Source organism: Episyrphus balteatus, chromosome 1, assembly GCF_945859705.1.
Source record: "Episyrphus balteatus chromosome 1, idEpiBalt1.1, whole genome shotgun sequence".
Taxonomy (NCBI): Eukaryota; Metazoa; Arthropoda; class Insecta; order Diptera; family Syrphidae; genus Episyrphus; species Episyrphus balteatus.
Genome location: NC_079134.1, coordinates 116,016,133 through 116,037,745, shown reverse-complemented (window position 1 = coordinate 116,037,745; position 21,613 = coordinate 116,016,133). Strand labels below are relative to the sequence as shown.

The 21,613-nt window shown below is 33.2% G+C and overlaps 1 protein-coding gene across 1 annotated transcript; it reads right to left on the bottom strand.

Moving 5' to 3' along the window:
- Positions 1-2,484: 2,484 nt before the first annotated feature.
- Positions 2,485-16,817, bottom strand: LOC129905495 (calcineurin subunit B type 1). Its single transcript, XM_055980964.1, has 4 exons — positions 16,651-16,817; positions 16,315-16,354; positions 7,408-7,706; positions 2,485-4,553 (listed from the first exon to the last, which is right to left on the bottom strand). The coding sequence occupies exons 1-4, from the start codon at positions 16,651-16,653 to the stop codon at positions 4,383-4,385; spliced, it is 513 nt and encodes a 170-aa protein (XP_055836939.1). The 5' UTR covers positions 16,654-16,817; the 3' UTR covers positions 2,485-4,382.
- Positions 16,818-21,613: the final 4,796 nt, after the last annotated feature.

Below are 21,613 nucleotides of genomic sequence, written 5' to 3'. Positions count from 1 at the left end.
TAAGCCTGGTACGCTGTTCACGCTAAATTTTAAGCCTGGTACGCTGCTCGCGCTAAATTTTAGCTGAGATAAAATTCCCATACAAGTTATCGATAATTTGTATGGGATCCATTTTAGCTCAGATAAAATTTTTCGATAATTTGTATGGGAGCTAAAATTTAGCGCGAGCAGCGTACCAGGCTTTAGCCGAGATAAAATTCGCATACAAGTTATCGATAATTTTAATGGGTTCCATTTTAGCTCGGCTAAAAATTTTCGATAATTTGTATGGGAGCTAAAATTTAGCGCGAGCAGCGTACCAGGCTTTATCATTGAAATAACACGATAATCGTGATATGTAATCGCGTTTTAATGATAACGTTTCAACGATAATCGTTTTACAAAATAGGGCCCCACCCTACTAACAATTTTGCTTCTATAATGCTTTATAGAAGCAACAATTGGATCTGTAAAGCTTTATATAACCAAAATTGTTTGTCGGGCAGTGTCTACGTTCAATAATCCTCACATCGAAAAGTGGTCGAGAAACACTTTGAATCCGAACGAAGTTCATACAAAAAAATGGAATTCACAATTATTCTCGAGCGCTTTTCTTTATATAGGTATTAGGGATTTTGCGAATATTCGCACCCGCATCCGAAAATGCGGAACTTCCGCATGATTTGCGACATCCGCCTCCGCATCCGCAATAATCAATGCGGATTTTCATGCGGATGTGGATGAAAAGAAGATGCGACAGGAAAGAAGTTGGGTGGAGCCAGCAAATGGCGCGTACTAGTACCAGTCACACCGAGTAATACGTCTATTACTAGGTGTGTTTTTTATTACCACCGGTCTTAACTGGACAAAAAAAAACGCCTCGGGGCTTAACCTGAAATCTTGGCAGCACTGTATATTGAATGTTCCGAAAACAGCAGACACAACAAAAATTTAGAGTTGTCATATTTTTCGCTTTCGTCATTTTCTTGTATTTTTCATGTATGTTTTACAAAGAGATACAAAAATGTATGCTAGCAAAACTATTTTAATACATTTTGTCCTTCCAAACGTGTGTTTTCACGTTTTTAAACAAATTCTAAACAATTTATGAAAAAATTAGTTTGGTAGCACAGATTTAAAACTCTTCAAAAAGTTAAGCCCAGAGAAATCTCCGGGCTAAACAACTAAGCCCAAGGGGCTAAGGTGTTGTTGTATTTAACATGTGAGTTGCTTAGCCCAGACTGCGTTTTTTTTGTCCAGTTAAGACCGGTTGTAATAAAAAACACACCTACTGATTTTACATAAAAAATGCAAGTCTTAAATATAGTCCGTTTTCACTAGAGCCTTAAGTCGAATTTCAAATTGTATAGGAAATTTTTAGGATTTGGAATTCTAACTGACCTAATTTGCGAAATTATAAAATTTTAGGTGAAAACAGGATAGTAATAAAGATCTTTCTTTCCAGACAAAAAAAAGTGCCAGAAAAGAACTTAACGACAATTTCTACCCACTCCACAAGCCAATTATTTAGAAGTGGGGCCTAATTAACCAACCTCTGTGTAACCGACTTGATGCAGAGAAGGTGGCGGTATTACTTTTTATTAAGTCTAATACCTACACCTATTTTTAATTTCTCTCATTAAATACAAATAAAAATAAAAGTAATTTATAACAGTATCATTATTTTAATTCATTTATATTAATTTTGTATATAATATCTTAAACATCCGCGTCTGCAGATGTTAACTTTCAAAAATCCGCATCCGCGGATGTGAAAAAATCCACATCTGCAACATCCCTATTAGGTATATATGTACATATTTTCAAATCACTTTTAAAATAACGAAGAAAAACGCCTAAGTAACTGATGCACCGAAAGCTCGAAACACACAACAAAATTTAACAAAAGCTAGGAGAGTCTGACACCATAGGTATTTGGTGAACACACCAGTTCACTCAAAACACCAAACCATGGACCACTTTAGAAAATCCAACTCCCAACTTTACTTCGTTGGAGTCCCCAAAAAAATTATTTTTAATGATCATTTGTTTAGATTTATTCATATTTATTATTCTAAAAATCATTTACAATTGAGATTAAATCTTTAAATATGAAAATTTGCATAAAGTTAACATATATAGAATTTGAAAGAAAAAATTAAGGTACATTAATAATACTAAAAAAAAAGAAAAACAATAATATTAATAACCAAGGAAAAGGTACTTCATAAACGATAATAAACTGGAAAACTTTTTGTGTTTGATTTCATCAAAGTTTTGATTAGAAGTACGCTTTTAATGATTCATTTGTGCCTCGTGAGATTCATACCCTTTCTTCAAATTCTTTCAAAAATCTTGTCTGGGCTTGATTTTGGAGAGAATTATTTCGTAAATAGGGGACCTTGCGTCCTGGGCTAACTTGATAATGCAGTATTGGTAGCATTTTCTTTCAACTAAACTTTACAAACAATCGATTGAAAAGAATAAGTCACTCAATGTCAATGCTCATGTATGAACTCGTCTTGTATGTATGAAATAACATGCTATACCTCTGATCTGAACATGACAATTGTTTTATCGATCGGTGGTTTTAACGAAAAATTCGTATGCCAAAAATATATTTTTGTTTTATAGTTTTTCTTATTAATGAACAGGTCCCAGAAAGAACAATGAGCATAGATCAACACACAAGAAAAATTAACAGTATTTATAACAATATGAAACAACTTTGTTTAGAATAGGACCTTACATCCATTAAATTTATATTTATTGTGTCTCGGAATTGCAGTTTGAAATCTAGAGGGGCTACGAGCATGTCCGCCATACATATTACCATTTTTAACTCAATTTCTGAATAAAAAGAAATGCACTTGTATATGACGTTCTTCATGTCCGTAGAGGCGATTTGTACATACTTCTGTTAATTTTCAAAATTGAAAACTAATAAAATATCTGAGAATTTTTCAAATACAAAAATAAAGGACATATTATGCATTACAACGCAACTAAATTGAGTTGTCCCTGCGAGAATTTAACCTTGCGTTGCTTGTCTTTTTCTTTTCTCGAAACCAACCAAGATGAAAAAATACGGCCCCAAAATTTATTTTGAAATTTGCCTTAAAAAATTACTTAATTGAAAAAAGCGAATCAATGCATTGTAGAGCTTACATGTGTGTATGTACGGTAAATCGTTGTTCAAAGCAGTGACAAGTGTTCATGCACATTGAAACTCTACTATGCATTGATTCGCTTTGACAATGTTAAGCAATTAAGTAAATTTTAGGCTTATTTCAAAATAAATCTTGGATGGACCCTATTTTGTTTTGAGTGGTTTATATAAGTCAAAACAACTTTGTTGAGTTTTCATCCACAAAAGGGCCGGAAATTAAAAAAAAAATACGTACGCAAATAAAAGTTTTGTATTATTGTTTGAATTGCTATAAAAAGAAACAAAAAAACGAAAACAAGAATAGTTTTTTATATCTTCACATTAAAAAAAAATATACATATGTAAAAATATTTATTCTTTTTTTCTCTATTAACATTAAATATGGCAAATAAAAAAAAAAAAACTTATGACAGTAAAAAGGATTTTAAAAATTCACGTTGACTAGAGTTTACATATAAAATAATTTTTACTCTTTTTACAATTTACAAAAAATGCAAGAAATATAAAAGTATTCATTTTATGATTGTTCAATATGACATATAAAATAAAACATTCGAATTTTGAAAGAAAACAAGTTGCGGAAAACGGGAGAGGTATAACAGTATTTTTTTTAAATTTATTTTAACATGCATTGTATTAAGAGAATACACAAAAAGTGTTAGTTTCTTTTCCTATACTATAATAATTATTTATTAATTTTTTATGTAATTCTTCTAATGATCCTAATGTTTTTTTTCCTTTAAAATTTATTATAGCTTTTTTTATTACTTAAATATTAATATTAAGTTGAAGTAGAAAATGTTAGCTTTTTAATTTTAAATTGATATTTTTTGTGTTAAGAAATGAAAAAAAAAGTATTGAAATTGTTTCAGTTGTGTTAGTTAAATAATGTCTTACATCGTCATCTTTCATTTACTTTTCTTAAGAAAGCTGTCTGTTAAAGGCAGAATGAAAGAAGGATTGACAAACACAAATAATTTTGGTAATATTTCTGAGTTAGTTTGAATTTTTTAAATATATATTTCGAACTTTCTGTTTTTTTTATTAGTTATTTATTTTTTTTTTTTTTCATTTACACATGTAAAAAGACTTTAAAGTGTATATTTTCTATTTAATATGAGGAAAAAATTTTTCATGTTAGTTTAAAAAAATTTAAGAATTAAGAACATGGTTTTAAAAAATACAAAACAGGACATGAATTAATGTATAAAAATTAAACATGTTATACATTAACTTAAACATCTACAACCATTTTTTTGTGAATATCAGTATTTCCAACAACCGAACAAAATTCGTCGAACGAAATTTTACCGTCCTCATCTTTGTCGGCAAAACATATAGTTTTATCTACTATTTGTTGTAATTGTGTATCCTTGAGATTATTTCCTACCATCATTTTAAGTACCTGAAATAAATAATTATATTAAAAAAAGTTTATTTTATATTTTATATATGTCCAATAAGAGCAACAATGCATTTACACTAAATTAAACTTTTGAATAAAACATAATAAAAATATATACAAATAACATTTTGTTCGCCAAAGTAAGTGGAACGAGGAAATAAATTTCGTCGGCTTAAAATGCAAAACTGCTATATCTACCTTTACATTTAGTTTGAAGGCCATCAAGTAGCAAAACTTCATCGACCGATACTTGATCGTTCTAGTGTGTGAAATATACATATATACTATATGTACAATGCAATGGTGATCTACTGACTTTTTATTGATCGATAGTTTGGAAGGATTAGGCTGCTAGTGTGCGCTCAGTCAGACGACTGTTTTATCTAGTGGACTTCTTAGTAACATAACCTATATTATTACAGGAAATTAAGAATTCATGAGATTTGATTTTTGAAGGGGAAAATTCTTCAATCAAGGTTGATCTTTGTTGAAAATTGTTCAAGAAATTTGGTATTTGATTTGCCGAGAAAAGTTCCAGAAGTTGGTAGATTCTATGCCGAATCCAATGCATGTAGTCTTAAAAATAAAGTTTTTTTTTTCAAAAGGGTAACAGGTAACAAAATATAGAAATGATGTTTAAATCAATTCTGAGAAAACCGTTAGACAAAAAGGAAAAATGTATGAACCATGTTTGAACGCTTGAAAGAAAGTGAATTAAAGAAAAACGGCAATTGTTTTCTTTCCAATTGTTTAAATTTTGCCATTATAAATGGAATTTAAAACTACATAGAGCCCTTAAATATAGTAATGTAATGACTAGCGAGTCGAATTATGGATTCCTGCGCATGCGAACAATTCTAGCTCTTAATAATCAAGTCAACTTTAGAACAACATAGTGATTCATTTAAGTTTTTTTATATTTGAGCCGTTGTATTTGAAAGTGGTATAAGTCCATTTTTTCATGTTTCGAGATATTTAAGGGTTTGCATTTTTAAGTTTTTAAAAATATAGCTTAATGTTTGTGAATTCAGGTGATACATTTTATATTATTAAAATGTCAAATTTCAAAATGCAGTTAAATTTATTAAAATTCTCAAAGACATTAACGGTGTTTATGTTTAACCCCCAAAAGGACTTATACCACTTTCATTAAAATTATAAAAAATAAAAACTTAAGTTTAAGTTCATATTTTGTATAGAAATTGTTTTACAATAATTGGGTTTTTTAATTGTTAAGTGTAGAAACAATTTAAAAAAAAATATTTTTATAAATAATTAAGTTTTAGATTTCATTAAAAAAATTATAATATTGCTGTTTTGAGTAGCCACACCATGAAGCTTTTGTAAATGTAAATTGTTATATAAACTCCTGCTCAAAATTAACGCACACTTTTTTCTTCTTTAGATATAGCCCTTCATCTTATTTCAAAGGCTTTAAAATTCTTTGGTGTATTTTTTTGTGTTTGTTTATTGTTTAGCAAGTCGAAAAAATGCTAAACTGCAACAGTATTATCAACCAAAAAAAAGATGAACCAATTTTAAGGATTCAAGGTCTGAAAACTGATATTAAAATATTTTTGTTTTTAAAGAAACATTTTTTTTTTAAGTGGAAGTACGTGACAGTTCTTTCCAATAATTTTATTCAATACTTGGTATGGTCGCCTCTAACGCATATGATAATTTGGAGAGGTCTGTTCATTCCACGAATTAACTTTTGAAGGTTTTGTTGTAACTTTTCTTTCACTGCAGTTTTTTGTTGATCAAGAATGCTTGGAGGTGGATTTTGGTCGCAAATGCATTTTTTTCAACATTTCCTAGGCATGTTATATTGAATTTAAATCCAGATATCTGTGTGGCATATTTTAATCTTGAAGATATTCTCAAACCACTCTAGGATGCATTATCGTGCATCTGACTGAACTGTGGACCAAATCTAGGTGTGATTGGTGATTGGGTACTTAAAGTATGTCTAGGAGAGCTCACTAACTCCGTACGTGTTGTAAAGCTGATTTTACTCGATAAAAATGTATGACACTTCTCTAAAAGATTCGCGGGTTGACAGATAGACTTCAGCAAATCTCTCCACAAACATTTTATTCCATACCTTGAAAATAAGATCATTCCTGTCTCAGAAAATTACAATGATACTGTGACATAAAGTAAAAATAGGACTTTTCAGAAAAATAAATAGGATGTGCGTTAAATTTGAGCAGGAGTGTACTTATGATATAAATAAATAAATCATTTATATCTTATAATCTTACAGATTGAAGCTTAAGTTATGAACGGCGAAGAGCGGAGGGAACTGCGAAGTTAAATTTTTAATTTAACAAAAATTGGGGCCCATATTCTATTGACGTTTTAGAACAAACGACTTACGCAATAGATAATAATTTGTGATACAATTCCCCACGAAGTGGAGACTGGAATACGAACCAATATCTGTTATAGTCAATCGCGATTACCATCATTGTACCACGGGGTATAAAAAATTAATTCTTTAAGTCAAGCTGCTATATAAAAAAACTTCGGTGACACGTTTCGTGCATAGTGTGTAACTCCACTTTTTTCTAAATAGATATTTGAATTTATTAGTTAGTGAATTTTACGATCGCTTAAATTCCATTTCATTTAATAGAATGGAGTTTCACACTTGGAACGCGTCACCGACGATATATATTTACTCAAAATTAACATGACTGAATTTTTGTTAGAAACGCCAAAGAGGGAAGAAATGTCCTTTAAGATTCTATTAGATCACACAAAAACATATTTTTGGACAATTCCCGTTAAAAAATAAAGTAATTAATAAAATCCCTCATTGCAATTACTTAACTTCTTTAAACTTATTTACCTGAAACAATTCACCGTTTGATATATAACCATCATTATCCATATCGTATATACGAAACGCGAATCGTAGTTTTGACAATTTATCTCCTTTGACGCTGAACTGTGAAACGCCTTGAATAAATTCTTTGAAGTCAACTTCGCCATTGCCATCTGCATCAAAAATATCTATGACACGTTGAACGAGCGGGTTTTGCTGCAACTCTGGCAGTGACATAAACTCATCGACACTGAGTGCTCCAGAATTGTCCAAATCGAGTTTTCGAAAGCGTTTGCCCAACCGACGGATTTCATCTGCGTCGACTGAAAAATAAAGCATTTTATCATTAGTATTATTAATCCAAATGATTTACACACAGGCATTTTTAATTTTATAACCCTAATTACTACATATTTATAATCAGTACTAGAGTGCATTGACACTCTAGTAAGATTGATGTCATTGTATGTTTTTTTAATAAAATAAAATGTGCAACTAGATCTCACGTAGGTACTTGCTCTTGCACCAGAGGCCTATTTCTCTTTGAGTAACATGAAATACATAAGCTAAATCAACGACTTTCAAATTCAATATCTCTGTCCCATCGGACTTCACGGTTAAAATTTTAGTATTTTTGAATTATTGCGACCACAAACAATATTTCCCAATATTAAATGGAGCTTTACTATTGGTTTTTAGGGTCGTCGATGTAGTAAATGTAGCTCATACTTTGTCGAGAAACAGCCTCCTGGTGCAAAAGCAAATAAATTTTAGTTTCGTTATTCACCAACACAGACATAAAAGTTTAAAATTGAGTGGACGCTTCTTTATACTGTTCTTTTGGATTTTAGAATGAGTGAGTTCTGGAGTGAAACCAATCCAAAAAGACATAAATTACCAAGTTTAAGATTCTTTTTTTTTCGACATCGAAATTGTAACAGAGCCGAATAAAAAGAGCAAGTAGATATTTTTCGTGTTTAAAGTGTTTGGATAGTATTGTACAATTTTCTTTTCTCTGAGAGAATTTTATCGCCACTCTTTAAAATTTGACAGACTTCATATTTTTGTCCATGAAGTACCAAAACGGACCCATCATTTGACGGCAAGTATCATTGAGTGAATTGAATTTAATAAATCGAGAAAACACAAGAATTTTGTCGAAGCGAAGTTTAATGGAGCATAATATTGTATTTTGTGGATGAGAACTATATTCTTCCTTCGGCTTTTTTAAAGGATTGGTAAAGTTTTCGTCCACAACATACAATAATATCAAACATTAATTGGAGTATTTGACTCCAATTAATGGAGCATCATTTTAAATGAAAAACCCTTCGAGGCAAGACTACGATAACTCAGGCAGTGAAAAATAGTAACGGGTTCTTGTTGAGGAGTGAAATACAAGCAATTTTACACTGTTTATTTTAGGCAGGGCCAATTTTCTAAAAAAATGACTCAAAATTTAAAAAAATATTTAAAAACGACGCACGGTAACACTTAAGCCGCTATGATACTTCTTTTTTTTTTTTTTACTTTAATGATTTAAAAAAGAAATCAAAATCAAAAAAGAGTGAGTACGTAAACAATACAAACAAAAAGCCGAAAATGTCACAAAAAAGTACTTAAAAATTAAAATGTTCTAAAAAAGAAAATAAGTTTACTTTTTCAAGTCATTTTTCAGTTGGGCAAAATTGAAGTTTGTTTATTTTTTATTTGATGAAATATATAAATAAAAAGAAATAAAAACATTTATAGATTTATATTATTTATAACGCATTACATTTAACCGAAATTTAATTCTGTGCGCGGTTAAATTGAATTTGTCAACAATAATTGCTTGCGGTTTGGAACTATGAAAAAAAAAGAAGTAAATCTATATTTGTAAACGAGCAAACATGTCTTTTTTTCTTCAATTGACACTTTGTATGTTGTTTTTTATTACATATTTTGAATATTATATTATAATATTATTTGAATAAGAGAGTACAAAAAAGTGTATATTTTTTTTACCGAAATTCAATTCAATTCAATAGATTTAAATTGAATTGAATTTCTGTAAAAAAAAAACTTCCTGTCTTCTTCACACAATCGTCAAATTTTTGTATTAAAAATACGATAAAAAAAGAAGCATCATACGGGCTTCAAGGTTATAAATGATTAATTTTTCAAAACCTAAATTAAGCACTTGATTCTAGTTTTTAGATCAAGTTATTTCATTCAATACTCGATTCGATCGATTTCAAAGTCAAAATTTGGGAAACATTTTTTTTTTTAACATTTTGAATACTATTTTTGTCAAGGATGTGGTTTTCAATACAAAATTGATGAAAGGCCGTGTGTGAATTGGGTTAGATCTTAAGCCTTAAAAAACTAGGGATGGGCCGATATTTCAGTAACAGGTATTGGAAACTAGCAATAACAACTTGCTACTCATCTGGCAAAATACCTGTTACTTAAAAAACAGTTAATACATATATTCATATCTAAAGTTAATTTTAATTAAATTATTTCTTTTGGGCAATCAAAGACAATTTTCGGTAATAACAGCTTGATAAGATGAAAAATACCTACTAATATTCCAAACAATTTTCTCTTATCCTGCAACGAAACTAATTGAATCGGTTATAATCTGTAATTCCTGTTAATCGCGTGAAAATAATCTGTTTAGTCAAAATTTCAATGAACTTTATAATTAACCTGTTACTTGTGATAAAATTCATCTTTCATACTTGCAATTTAGGCGAATAATATGCTAAATTATAGCAAATCGCAGTATGTTTTGTTGGAGATACATTTACACTGTGTTTTTAGAAACACTTTTCAAATTGAATTTTAGAAAAGTATGCTTTGCATACGTACTTTGAATTTTATGTTTTAAATATTTTCATTCTTCTAATTGTTCTTAAACAGAAATAAACAAATTTCTTCTTGTTTTAAATTGAGCTGGTTATTATTTCTACAGGTTATTGGCCCAGAAATCACGTTTTTAAAATATCAGAAGTTTTGTTTATTTGCAATTTGATTTCATAATGGCTGAAGGGACGAAGTTCAATCTGACTAAATTGAATAATGCAAATTATTCAATATGGAAGTTCAAGCTCGAACTTTTGCTTATAAAAGAAGGTCTGTGGGATGTCGTCAATAAAGCGAAGCCAACTTTTGCTGCGGAAAATGTTGCTGCTGAATTAGAATGGGAAAAGGGAAACAACCAGGCGAAGGCACTTATCGGTTTGCTGGTGGAAGATGGACAGCTTGTTCATATTAGAAGAGCGTCTTCCGCAAGAGATGCTTGGTTGGCTCTGAAGACTTACCATGAAAAGAGCACTCTCAGTCATAAGGTCCATTTGATGCGCAAGATTTGCAACTTGAAATTAGAAGAAGGTGCTGATGTTCAGAATCACATAAATCAAATGACGGAGTTATTTGATAAATTGCGAGACATCGGTGAAGAACTGCTTTCTGAAACTTGGAGAGTTGCTATGCTTCTTAGTAGCTTGCCAAGAAGCTATGATACTCTGATTACTGCACTCGAGACACGTCCGGAGGCAGACTTGACTTATGATTTAGTCCAGTTTAAGTTGTTGGAAGAGTTCAGTCGTCGAAATGAACCAAGTACAGAAACCAAAGAATCAGCACTGAAAATAAGCGACAAAAGAGAAAAGAACTGTTTCTTCTGTAAAGAAAAAGGTCACTTCAAGAAAGATTGCATTCAATACAAAAAGTGGAAGTCAAAGTCAAGTAAATCCAGAGTTGATCAGTCTCAAGCACATAAAGCAAACAAAGTTGAAACGAGTCCTGAGTTTTTATTCATGGTTTCAAAAGACGTGGGTGGCTGGATTATTGACTCTGGAGCTACATGTCACATTTCAAGCAACAAGCGTTTCTTTACCGACCTAAATATGAAACATCATGAAAAAATAAATGTTGCGAATGGCAATGAAGTGAAAACTGAAGGACGAGGAAGTGGAATCATACAATTTCTCAATCAGAATAGTGAAGTATCTTCAGTAACTTTACATAATGTTTTGTATATTCCAGAAATTGGGGGAAATTTGTTGTCAGTTCGAAAACTTGCCGAAGAAGGTTTTACCGTTGATTTCAAAAAGGATTTATGTGAAATCAAGCATAAGGGTCGACAAGTTGCTGTTGCGGATCTTCAATCAAGTCTTTATAAGTTACGGGAATACAATAAGGTGTATTCAGCATGTGTGCATAAGTGCAATTGTATTCACTATTGGCACAGGGTTTGCGGACATCGTGATCCTCAAGTTGTCAAAGAAATGGTTTTAAACGGACAAGTTGATGGGGTTGAATTGGTTGATTGTGGCATAAAGTGTCGATGTGAGATATGTTTGCAAGGCAAGACAACCCGATTACCATTTCCGAAACAATCAAGTACTAAAACTTTTGCTCCTCTTGATCTGATACATTCAGATGTTTGCGGGCCAATGCAAACAGTTTCACCAAGCGGCAAGCGTTATATGGTAACCTTTATCGATGACTTTACTAGATATACCATGGTTTATCTACTGAAGCATAAATCAGAAGTCTTGTCAAAGTTAAAGGAATATGTGGAAATGGTGAAAAACAAGTTCCAGCGGAAACCAAAAATAATAAGGTCAGATCGAGGAGGAGAGTATACGGCTAACGAAACAGTGCAGTACTTGAAGGGTCAAGGTATTCAAATTCAATATACTGCAGCATATACACCCGAGCAGAATGGCGTTGCAGAACGCAAGAATCGAACACTGATTGAGATGGCTCGTTGTATGTTGTTAGATGCTGGTTTGCAGTACATGTTTTGGGGAGAAGCTGTTGTAACTGCTAATTACATACAAAATCGTTTGCCGACAAGAGCAGCAGCAGTAACTCCGTATGAAGGGTGGAATAATTCGAAGCCAGGTATTCAACATTTCAAAATATTTGGTTGCAAATGTTTCGTTCATATTCCAGCTCAAAAGAGACAAAAGCTAGACAAAACTGCTGCCCAAATGATATTTGTTGGATATGATGAACAGTCGAAGGCTTATCGCTGCTACAATCCGTCAAATAAGCAAGTAGTTGTAAGTCGAGATGTTCAGTTCGTAGATTTCAATGAAACACTGGAAAGTGGGGTATCCAACACAGCATCAATTGAGGTTAGTCAAAAGAAGCAAAGTGTGCCAGAATATGTGGAGATAGAAACGGATTTTAATTTGAAACCAAGTGATGTTCCTCCTGACACTATAGAACAAGATGTTGAGCAAAGTACTTCTCATCAACAAGAGGCTCCAGTTCTAGAACAGCAAGAAATTGATGTGATTCCACCAGATGTTAGCATTAGGCGTTCTGAAAGATCAAATAAAGGGGTTCCACCGATTAGACTAATCGAAGAAGTAAATGTTGTACAATGTACTGATAAGGAACCAAGGAACCTGAAGGAGGTCATGTCTAGCAATCAGAAAGAACATTGGCTTGATGCTATGAAAGATGAGATGGAGTCATTGAAAGAAAACCGGACTTGGGTGTTATGTGAGTTGCCAAAAGACCGAACTGCTGTGGGTAGTAAATGGGTTTTCAAATTAAAAACGAATTCGAATGACAATGGAAAGCGATTTAAGGCTCGTCTAGTTGCCCAGGGTTTCTCACAAAAATATGGCACTGATTACGATCAAGTATACGCACCAGTTGTTAAGATAACGACATTTAGAATATTATTGTCTATCTCTGCAATAGAAGGGTTTGTCGTTCAACACTTGGATGCCAAAACAGCATTCCTGAATGGTGACTTAAAAGAAACAATTTACATGAGGCAGCCACCAGGTTTTGAAGTCGAAGGAAAGGAGCAGTTGGTATGTTTGTTGAAGAAAAGCATCTATGGGCTGAAACAAGCAGCAAGAGCTTGGAACGAGGCAATACATACAGTTCTCATAGGTGCTCATTTTCTTCAAAGCAACGTTGATACTTGTTTCTATTCGAAGGAGGAGAAGGGTGAGTGGTGCTTCATTCTAATTTATGTTGATGATATCATTGTGGCGAGCAAATCAAAACACTTGATTCATTCAACGGAGAAGATACTATCAGCAAAGTTTATAATAAAGAATTTGGGTGACATTAAGAATTTTTTGGGTTTAAAAATTGACAAAGATAAAAATGGTAACTATAGTTTAAATCAAGAAAGCTATATCCAGCAAATAGCAAGCGATTTTGGTCTGGCCGACTCAAAATATTCAAAAGTTCCAATGGACCCAAATTACGGAAAGCAGATTGATGATTCCGAAGTTTTGATGGATAACGGTAAATATCAAAAACTAATTGGCTGCCTTCTATATGTTTCAGTGAACACAAGACCTGACATATCTACAAGCGTTTCGATTTTGGCACAGAAGGTCAGTCAACCCAAACAAAACGATTGGAATGAGCTCAAACGGATAGTTAAATATCTCAAGGGCACATCAAAGGTAAAGTTGTTACTAAGTGAAACCGGAAACAACAAAGATCGACTTCTTCACGGTTATGCGGATGCGAATTGGGCCGAGGATAGAGTCAACCGAAAATCCAATAGTGGCTACTTATTTAAGCTAAACGGTGGTGTAGTGAGCTGGTCATGTCGTAAACAAACTTGCGTAGCACTTTCGTCTACTGAAGCCGAGTTCATTGCATTATCAGAGGCGTGTCAAGAAGCATCATGGATTAGACGTTTGTTGATAGAAATGCAGCAGAATGTATGTGGTCCAACGACTATATACGAAGACAACCAAAGCTGCTTGAAATTGATACAAGAAGAACATTTTTCGAATAGAACCAAACATATAGATACTCGGTATCATTTCGTAAAAGATTTTATCAAGAAACAGAACGTAGTATGCAAATATTGTCCAACAGAATCAATGCTTGCTGATTTACTTACAAAACCATTGGCAGCTGGAAGACACAAGATGCTTCGTGAAAGATGTGGTCTAGTTGAGTAAATGAGGAGGAGTGTTGGAGATACATTTACACTGTGTTTTTAGAAACACTTTTCAAATTGAATTTTAGAAAAGTATGCTTTGCATACGTACTTTGAATTTTATGTTTTAAATATTTTCATTCTTCTAATTGTTCTTAAACAGAAATAAACAAATTTCTTCTTGTTTTAAATTGAGCTGGTTATTATTTCTACATGTTTTGCCCCAAATGCAAAGTAAACTGCAATGAACGCAGACTAAGCTTAATTTTAGCTCCCATTCAAATTATTGAAAAATTTAGCCGATTTTTCGATTTCGATCCAAAATTTAGCTCCATCTACGTACTAGGCTTAAGCAGATTGTTTTTATCCGAGTAACAGGAGCACTTGTTTTATAACAGATTATTCGCATGAACTGCAAGTAGCAATTATCAACTTTCAGGACAACCAATATAATAGAAAATATCTAATTGAGGCTCAGAAGGGCTTTGGAAACCAAAAATGGTCAGTAAAAAATGGGTTTGTTCTATCTTTTAGTGAAAATTTTTTCAGTAACTTTTATTTCAGTGAAAGGTATTCATACCTGTTATTGTAAATTAGAAATAAAAAGTAGTAACAGTTATCGAAAAAGTAGCCGTTACCCCATCGCTAAAGTAAACTGCCCCAACTTATTCCTTTACAGGCACTGAAAACCATTATGTTTCTGCTAGTTTTTGCGGAAATTGAAAAATAAGAAAACTTCTTTTCTATCAGATTTTTATTTTTTTAATGGTTTCGACAACGTTGGCATTAATTTTCTTTGATATTTAAAACATAGTTAGTAGGGAGCGCTTTCAAAAAAATAATATATAGGCACTTACGCACTAGAGGAGCAATGGTGGTGCAAACTAAGTCTGATGGACTTACTTCTCACGACAGGCGCCAATGTGAATTTGCATAGCCCCTTTGCACTTGCAATGTAAGTGTTGCCGTCGTTTTTAATAATTTTATTTTGAGCATTTTTCTAGAAAATTAGCCCTAACTCCTAATAGTCCAGACAAAATAGATATTCAACCCAGAAATAATTCCCATAGAGCTGAAAATTGGTACAGAGCATTTAAATGTCGATTAAAGTAAAATGTCAAAAATCCCCAAAAGACCCACTTTTTTGTAATGTCTAATATGTTATCTCAACTTTTCAATATCGCAAGTAGGTAAGAAACGGACAAACTTTATTTTTACAATTGAAACTTCAACCAAAACCTTAATTCATAAGAAGCAACACAAGGACGGGTAACAAACCAAAACTGAAATGATGCTAGCTAACACATTTAAATAATTTCAAAAACTTCAGCATGTAGCTAGCCTACCTACAAAAAGGCCGTAGTTTGTGGAACTCCGTCCGATAGTGCATACCTATCCTACCTGCCACGAACTATTATACCTAGGTATATCCATTCTATTCCAGCAGTTAAGCACATGCTTGCAAGTACATATGTACATACATATCATGTAAACATTTGTATTTTTTCTTTCTTTTTTTTTTTGTTAATCTAAAAATATCTATTAATTTAACATAATGTACCATAACCTAAAGCCAAAAAAGCTTTTCAATGGCGACAATGCGAGGGTGTGAAAATGAACCAAAAAGTCGACTCTTTTATCTACAACAAATATTCTATTTTGTTCTCGTAACAGGTGGGTTTGTTTTCTGTCTGTACTTTAAGATATTTTTAATGATTTCATTCTGGGTAAGATTGTTTTGAAAATTATATTTGCCAAAAAGGATAAACTGCGATCCTGCGTGGAATATTTATAGAAAATTTTACTTTGAACAACTCCTTCACTCATACATACACACACTCATACTGATATATCATTTTTTTTTTTATCCTGAAATGTTAGTATAACTATTCTTGAATTAATTTTTAAACCCATTTTTGACACGAAAAAATATTTAATCAAACCAAAAAACTTTATAAGCTAGGGAATTTAATATTAAAAAAAAAAATAATTTTGTATATACTCACAATTGGAGCACATCTCCATGGGCAAGGATGTTTCGTTACCCTGAAAAATTCACCGAGAAAATAATAGATCATCACTGAACAATATAAGAAAATTAAAAATATAGAGGGTGTTTCAGAGTTCATTTTTTCACATCAGGAGGTTAAGTAATCTCCGTTATTTATTTACTAGAAGTGTTATTAAGTACAATTAGATTAAACGGGATACTTTTTTTTATTGAGGCCATAATGTATGGGATATATTATTTTCTAACCGAGTTAAAAGGAATGTGAAATAAGAGCAAAAAAGAAAAAACAAAGGGGAAAAAAACATTGACGATTTCTCGAATTTCAATTTACCATTATGATTTATTAAATATATACCGCAACAAACTATTCGATTTATTTTTTATTATTAATAAGAAAAGATTTTTATTTCATTTGCTTTGATCGAATTTTGAAAGCAATTTTCTCTTGACGAACTTATGATACAGGTTCAGCAAAATTCGATAAGATATATATATAACAGAGAAAAAAAAAACTACGAGCTAAACTTTAAAGCATTGCCATTTATTTTAATATTTCCTTGGAATTTCAATATTTCCAATTGGGAAAGGAAATTGTAAAAGTTGAAATGTGCTACGCCTAAAGTGTGTTCTTTTTGTTCTGTGGGAATTTGTTTTGTGGGAATTTCTAACCTCGGTCCGTTACCTTGTTTATAAGGCGATTTGAACTCGAATTGAATCAGGATTTCCAAACTGATATTGGTCGCCAAATTGTCAAAACATAACAATTTGGCGACCAATAGGTGTGTTTTTTATTACAACCGGTCTTAACTTGACAAAAAAAACGCAGTCTGGGCTAAGCAATTTACATGTTAAATACAACAACACCTTAGCCCCTTGGGCTTTGTTGTTTAGCCCGGAGATTTCTCTGGGCTTAACTTTTTGAAGAGTTTTAAATCTGTGGTACCAAACTAATTTTTTTCATAAATTGTTTAGAATTTATTTAAAAACGTGAAAACTCACGTTTGGAAGGACAAAATATATTAAAATAGTTTTGCTAACATACATTTTTGTATCTCTTTGTAAAACATATACCCCGTTTGTATGACCGATTTAAAGATCGAATTGAAACTGAATCGAAATTTCGATCCAGGTATATGGAAGTACCAGATCGAGGAATCGAATTGAAATAGAATCGAAAACACAATTTTTCTTTTGAATATATTTGCAGTAAAATAAAAAAATCTAACCAAAAACAAAGTGCAAGTAAAACTAGATATCATAATACATACATACAGTAAAATTAGCAAATAAGAAGACAATCACACACAATTTCCACCATAAATTATATCTCGAGTATTCAATTCGTTTGGTATATATGCATATTTTCGATTCGATTCAGCTCCCCGAGTCGGATCGGATCGACAAATCCGGATTCAATTCGATTCAGGTATATTTAGACCTAAATCCTGATTCAATTCGGATTCAAATCGCCATACAAACGGGGTAATACATGCAAAATACAAGAAAATGACGAAAGCGAAAAATATGACAACTCTAAATTTTTGTTGTGTCTGCTGTTTTCGGAACATTCAATATACAGTGCTGCCAAGATTTCAGGTTAAGCCCCGAGGCGTTTTTTTGTCCAGTTAAGACCGGTGGTAATAAAAAACACACCTAATATCGAATATCCACAGTACACATAAAAAGGTAATATATTCCGAACTGACATTGGTCGCCAAATTGTGAAAACATGTCAAATTGACGACCAATGTCAGCTACCGAATTCTTAATTGTTTAAATTACCGACGAAAAACGCACAAAAACCGATAAACCACGCACACCACTAATTTTTAAACAAATATTGACCATTTTCCGCGTTGAAACACGAAGAAAATTTGTTATTTTTCAATTTATAATTTTTTCAAATGACATTTTATAATTAATACAAAAACAAATTTCCTGTTTACTGCGATTGAAAAATAAAAATTAAAGGGCGACCTGACAGATTGGTGCCCATTTTTATCAAACAAATTTTGACAACGTTCGGAAGATAATGGGTGCGTTCACGTACCGATCCAAGGGTATCCGGATACCTTTGTGTTGTTGTAATCCCATATAAAATCTCAGCTGATCGTAAACATGTGTTGACAAGCAAAAAAATCCAAAGGTATCCTAAAAATTTCTGGATTCTCATGTATCTTATTTGAGATTTGAAGAACAGCTGATTCATGTGCACAAACGTATCGGATACTTAGGGCAAGTTGTACAAACGTGGTTCAGCCTCGGATCAGGAATTTAACTCGCTGATTTCGGCGGATTAGCAGTGGATCAACTTTGGTTCAAGGATGGATTTAGCTATTTCAACCTATATGAACCTAGAATCAGTTCTAAAAATCAATTTTACCACCGAATTCAGAAGATAAAAGTTGCTGAACCACGGATTAAATAACTGTACAACTGGCCCTTAGGTATCTTGGATAGGGTATCTGTGCGTACGTGAACGCAACCAATAGCCGTTTTTTTATTATCACTTGATCCATATAGATCATTACTTAAAATGCATTACAACAACTACATGAGATCGTGCTTTTCATCAGGATCACGAATCGTGATCTTGCTTTTCATCTGGATCACGAATCGAAATCTTGCAAGATCTCATTTAGTTGTTGTAATACATTTTAATTAATGATCTATAGGTGTGTTTTTTATTACCACCGGTCTTAACTGGACAAAAAAAACGCCTCGGCGCTTAACCTGAAATCTTGGCAGCACTGTATATTGAATGTTCCGAAAACAGCAGACACAACAAAAATTTAGAATTGTCATATTTTTCGCTTTCGTCATTTTTTGGTATTTTTCATGTTTGTTTTACAAAGAGATACAAAAATGTATGCTAGCAAAACTATTGTAACGATGAATTACTGAACTACTTTTGAGATAAAAGTCTGAACACACTACCTACTACTGCAAAGGTAGAAATGTGAACGGACCTTTAGTAATTAAGAAAAATATCTCACTGAACACATCTAAAAATATCCCACTGAACATATCTCACTGAACACATCTCAAAATATCCCACACTGAACACATCTCAAAATATCCCACTAGACTGGAAGCCTTCCTGGAAAGGAAGTTTCGAGAGACAGGGACGAGAGCCTTCGAGGACGTTCTCGAGTCTCGAGATTCCGGTATAAAAGGCAGCGTAGACACCGACCGGAGACAGTTTAATCTTGAAAGTGAAAGAGTACAGTACAAAGTGAAATAAAGTGTTGCGAATTGTTAGTAGTAAATAAAGTGATTTAAAAGTGTGTTTGTTTGAGCGAATAATAAAAGTAAATTGAGTTGAAATAAAGTGTGTTCTTATTTGAACGGAAATATAAGTGGAAATTAAATAAGTTTTATTGTGAACCCGGAATAAAACATTACATTGGTGTCAGAAAAGTGGAATAAAACTTATTTATTTGTGCGAATCAGATAATTTCGCGAATAAAGTAAAAAGTGCGCGTGTGTTTTAAAAATAAACAAAGTTTAAAACATTTTGAAATAAGTAAAAGTGCTCGCGTTTTAAAAAGTTAAAATGGGTAAGACATTAAATCAGTTAAGTTTGACTGAGCTGAAGGCGGAATTAACTAAGCGAGGTCTTCCTACTGCTGGATCGAAAAATGACCTCATTATTCGTCTGCAGGATCACTTAACCCAGATAAACGAAAATTTGGACACATTTCAATTCGAAATTGAAATGCCAGAAGAACAAGTAAGTACTGGTTCCGCTTCCGATATGTCGTCCGTGATGTCTGTTCTCCTTGCTAAGTTCGAGAAAAATCTTCTTGAACAAATTGAAGCACAACGTAATGAACAGAAGGATGAACAGAAAAATCTTCTTGAACAAATTGAGACACAACGCAAGGAACAGAGAGAACAATTAGAAAAACAACAGAATAGTGTTCTCGAAAAAATTGAGGCACAACGTACCGAGCAAAAGAGTGAACAACAGAATCTTCTCGAAAAATTGGAAACCCAGAAGAACCTTCTAGATGAACAGAAAAACCTCATCGAAGGTAAGCTTGATGCTATCGAGAACAAGTTCGTTGCTCTTGATGCTTCCATCAAAGGTGTTGAAAAACAATCTCAAGAAAAGTTCGAGAAAGTTGAAGAAAAACTCGAAAAAGTAGAAATAAAATTCGATGACAAATTGAAAGGAATGGAAGTGAAAATGCAAAGTTTTACCGAAGAACTTGACAAGGTTCGAAAAATTAAGGTGCGAGAAAGTTCTGGTGAGTATTTAAAGAAGAAGGAAATGCATCCACCAACCTTTGATGGACAAAGTTCTTGGTCGATCTACAAGAAACAGTTTGAGGCAGCTGCCACAACAAATGGCTGGGATGACGAAGACAAATGTATAGCGCTGACTCTTGCTCTTAGAGGTCCTGCTGCTGAGTTGTTACAAACGTTACCACCAGAAAAGAATGGTAACTTTAACGCTCTTGTCCAGGTCATTGAAAAACGCTTTGGAGATGGCCATATGCAGGAAGTCTTCCGCGTCCAACTCAATACAAGAGTCCAGAAAAGAGGAGAAACTCTGCAACAACTTCAAGCAGATATTGAAAGGTTGGCTCATCTGGCATATCCGACAGCAGGAGACGACATTATCAATCAGTTTGCGACAGAAGCCTTTGTACGTGCTGTATCTGATATAAATCTTCAGCGAGCAATTCGAACAGCTGGAAAACGTTCCCTTCCTGAAGCATTAGCGTTTGCACTGACTATGGAAGCAGCAGAACAGGCTTCTCAAGGCGTTCATCGGGTAAGAGAAGTTGCAGTGGAGGAATGCTCTTGTCAAAAACTCGCGTTCCAAAGAAACCAGCGAGACGGAGCTGCTCGATGCTGGAACTGTAACAAGACAGGACATCTCCAGCGGCAGTGCAGATTGCCACCAAGAAGAACTGCTTGCCAACACTGTGGAAACAGGAATATTGCCCAACAACAGGTAAGCGATACAACTAACACTCATGCTCAGCTTGATTCCCATTCGGGAAAACGAGTAAGAACCAACTTCGAGGGGCAGAAGCTGGTTTCTGGTATCGATGGCCCCAGAACCACAATTCAAGTCTCACAGACTAAACGAGACAACAAAAGTCTGACAGTGGAGGCGACCATAAACAACAAACAACACGTGGCTACAATTGACACCGGTGCCACCGCCTCTATTGTACGAAGAGACTTGGTGAAGATGACATGGCTACATAACACCAACAGCTACCGTCTGAAGACCGCCACAGGAGAAGCAGCAAGGGTGTACGGTGAAGTTCGTCTTA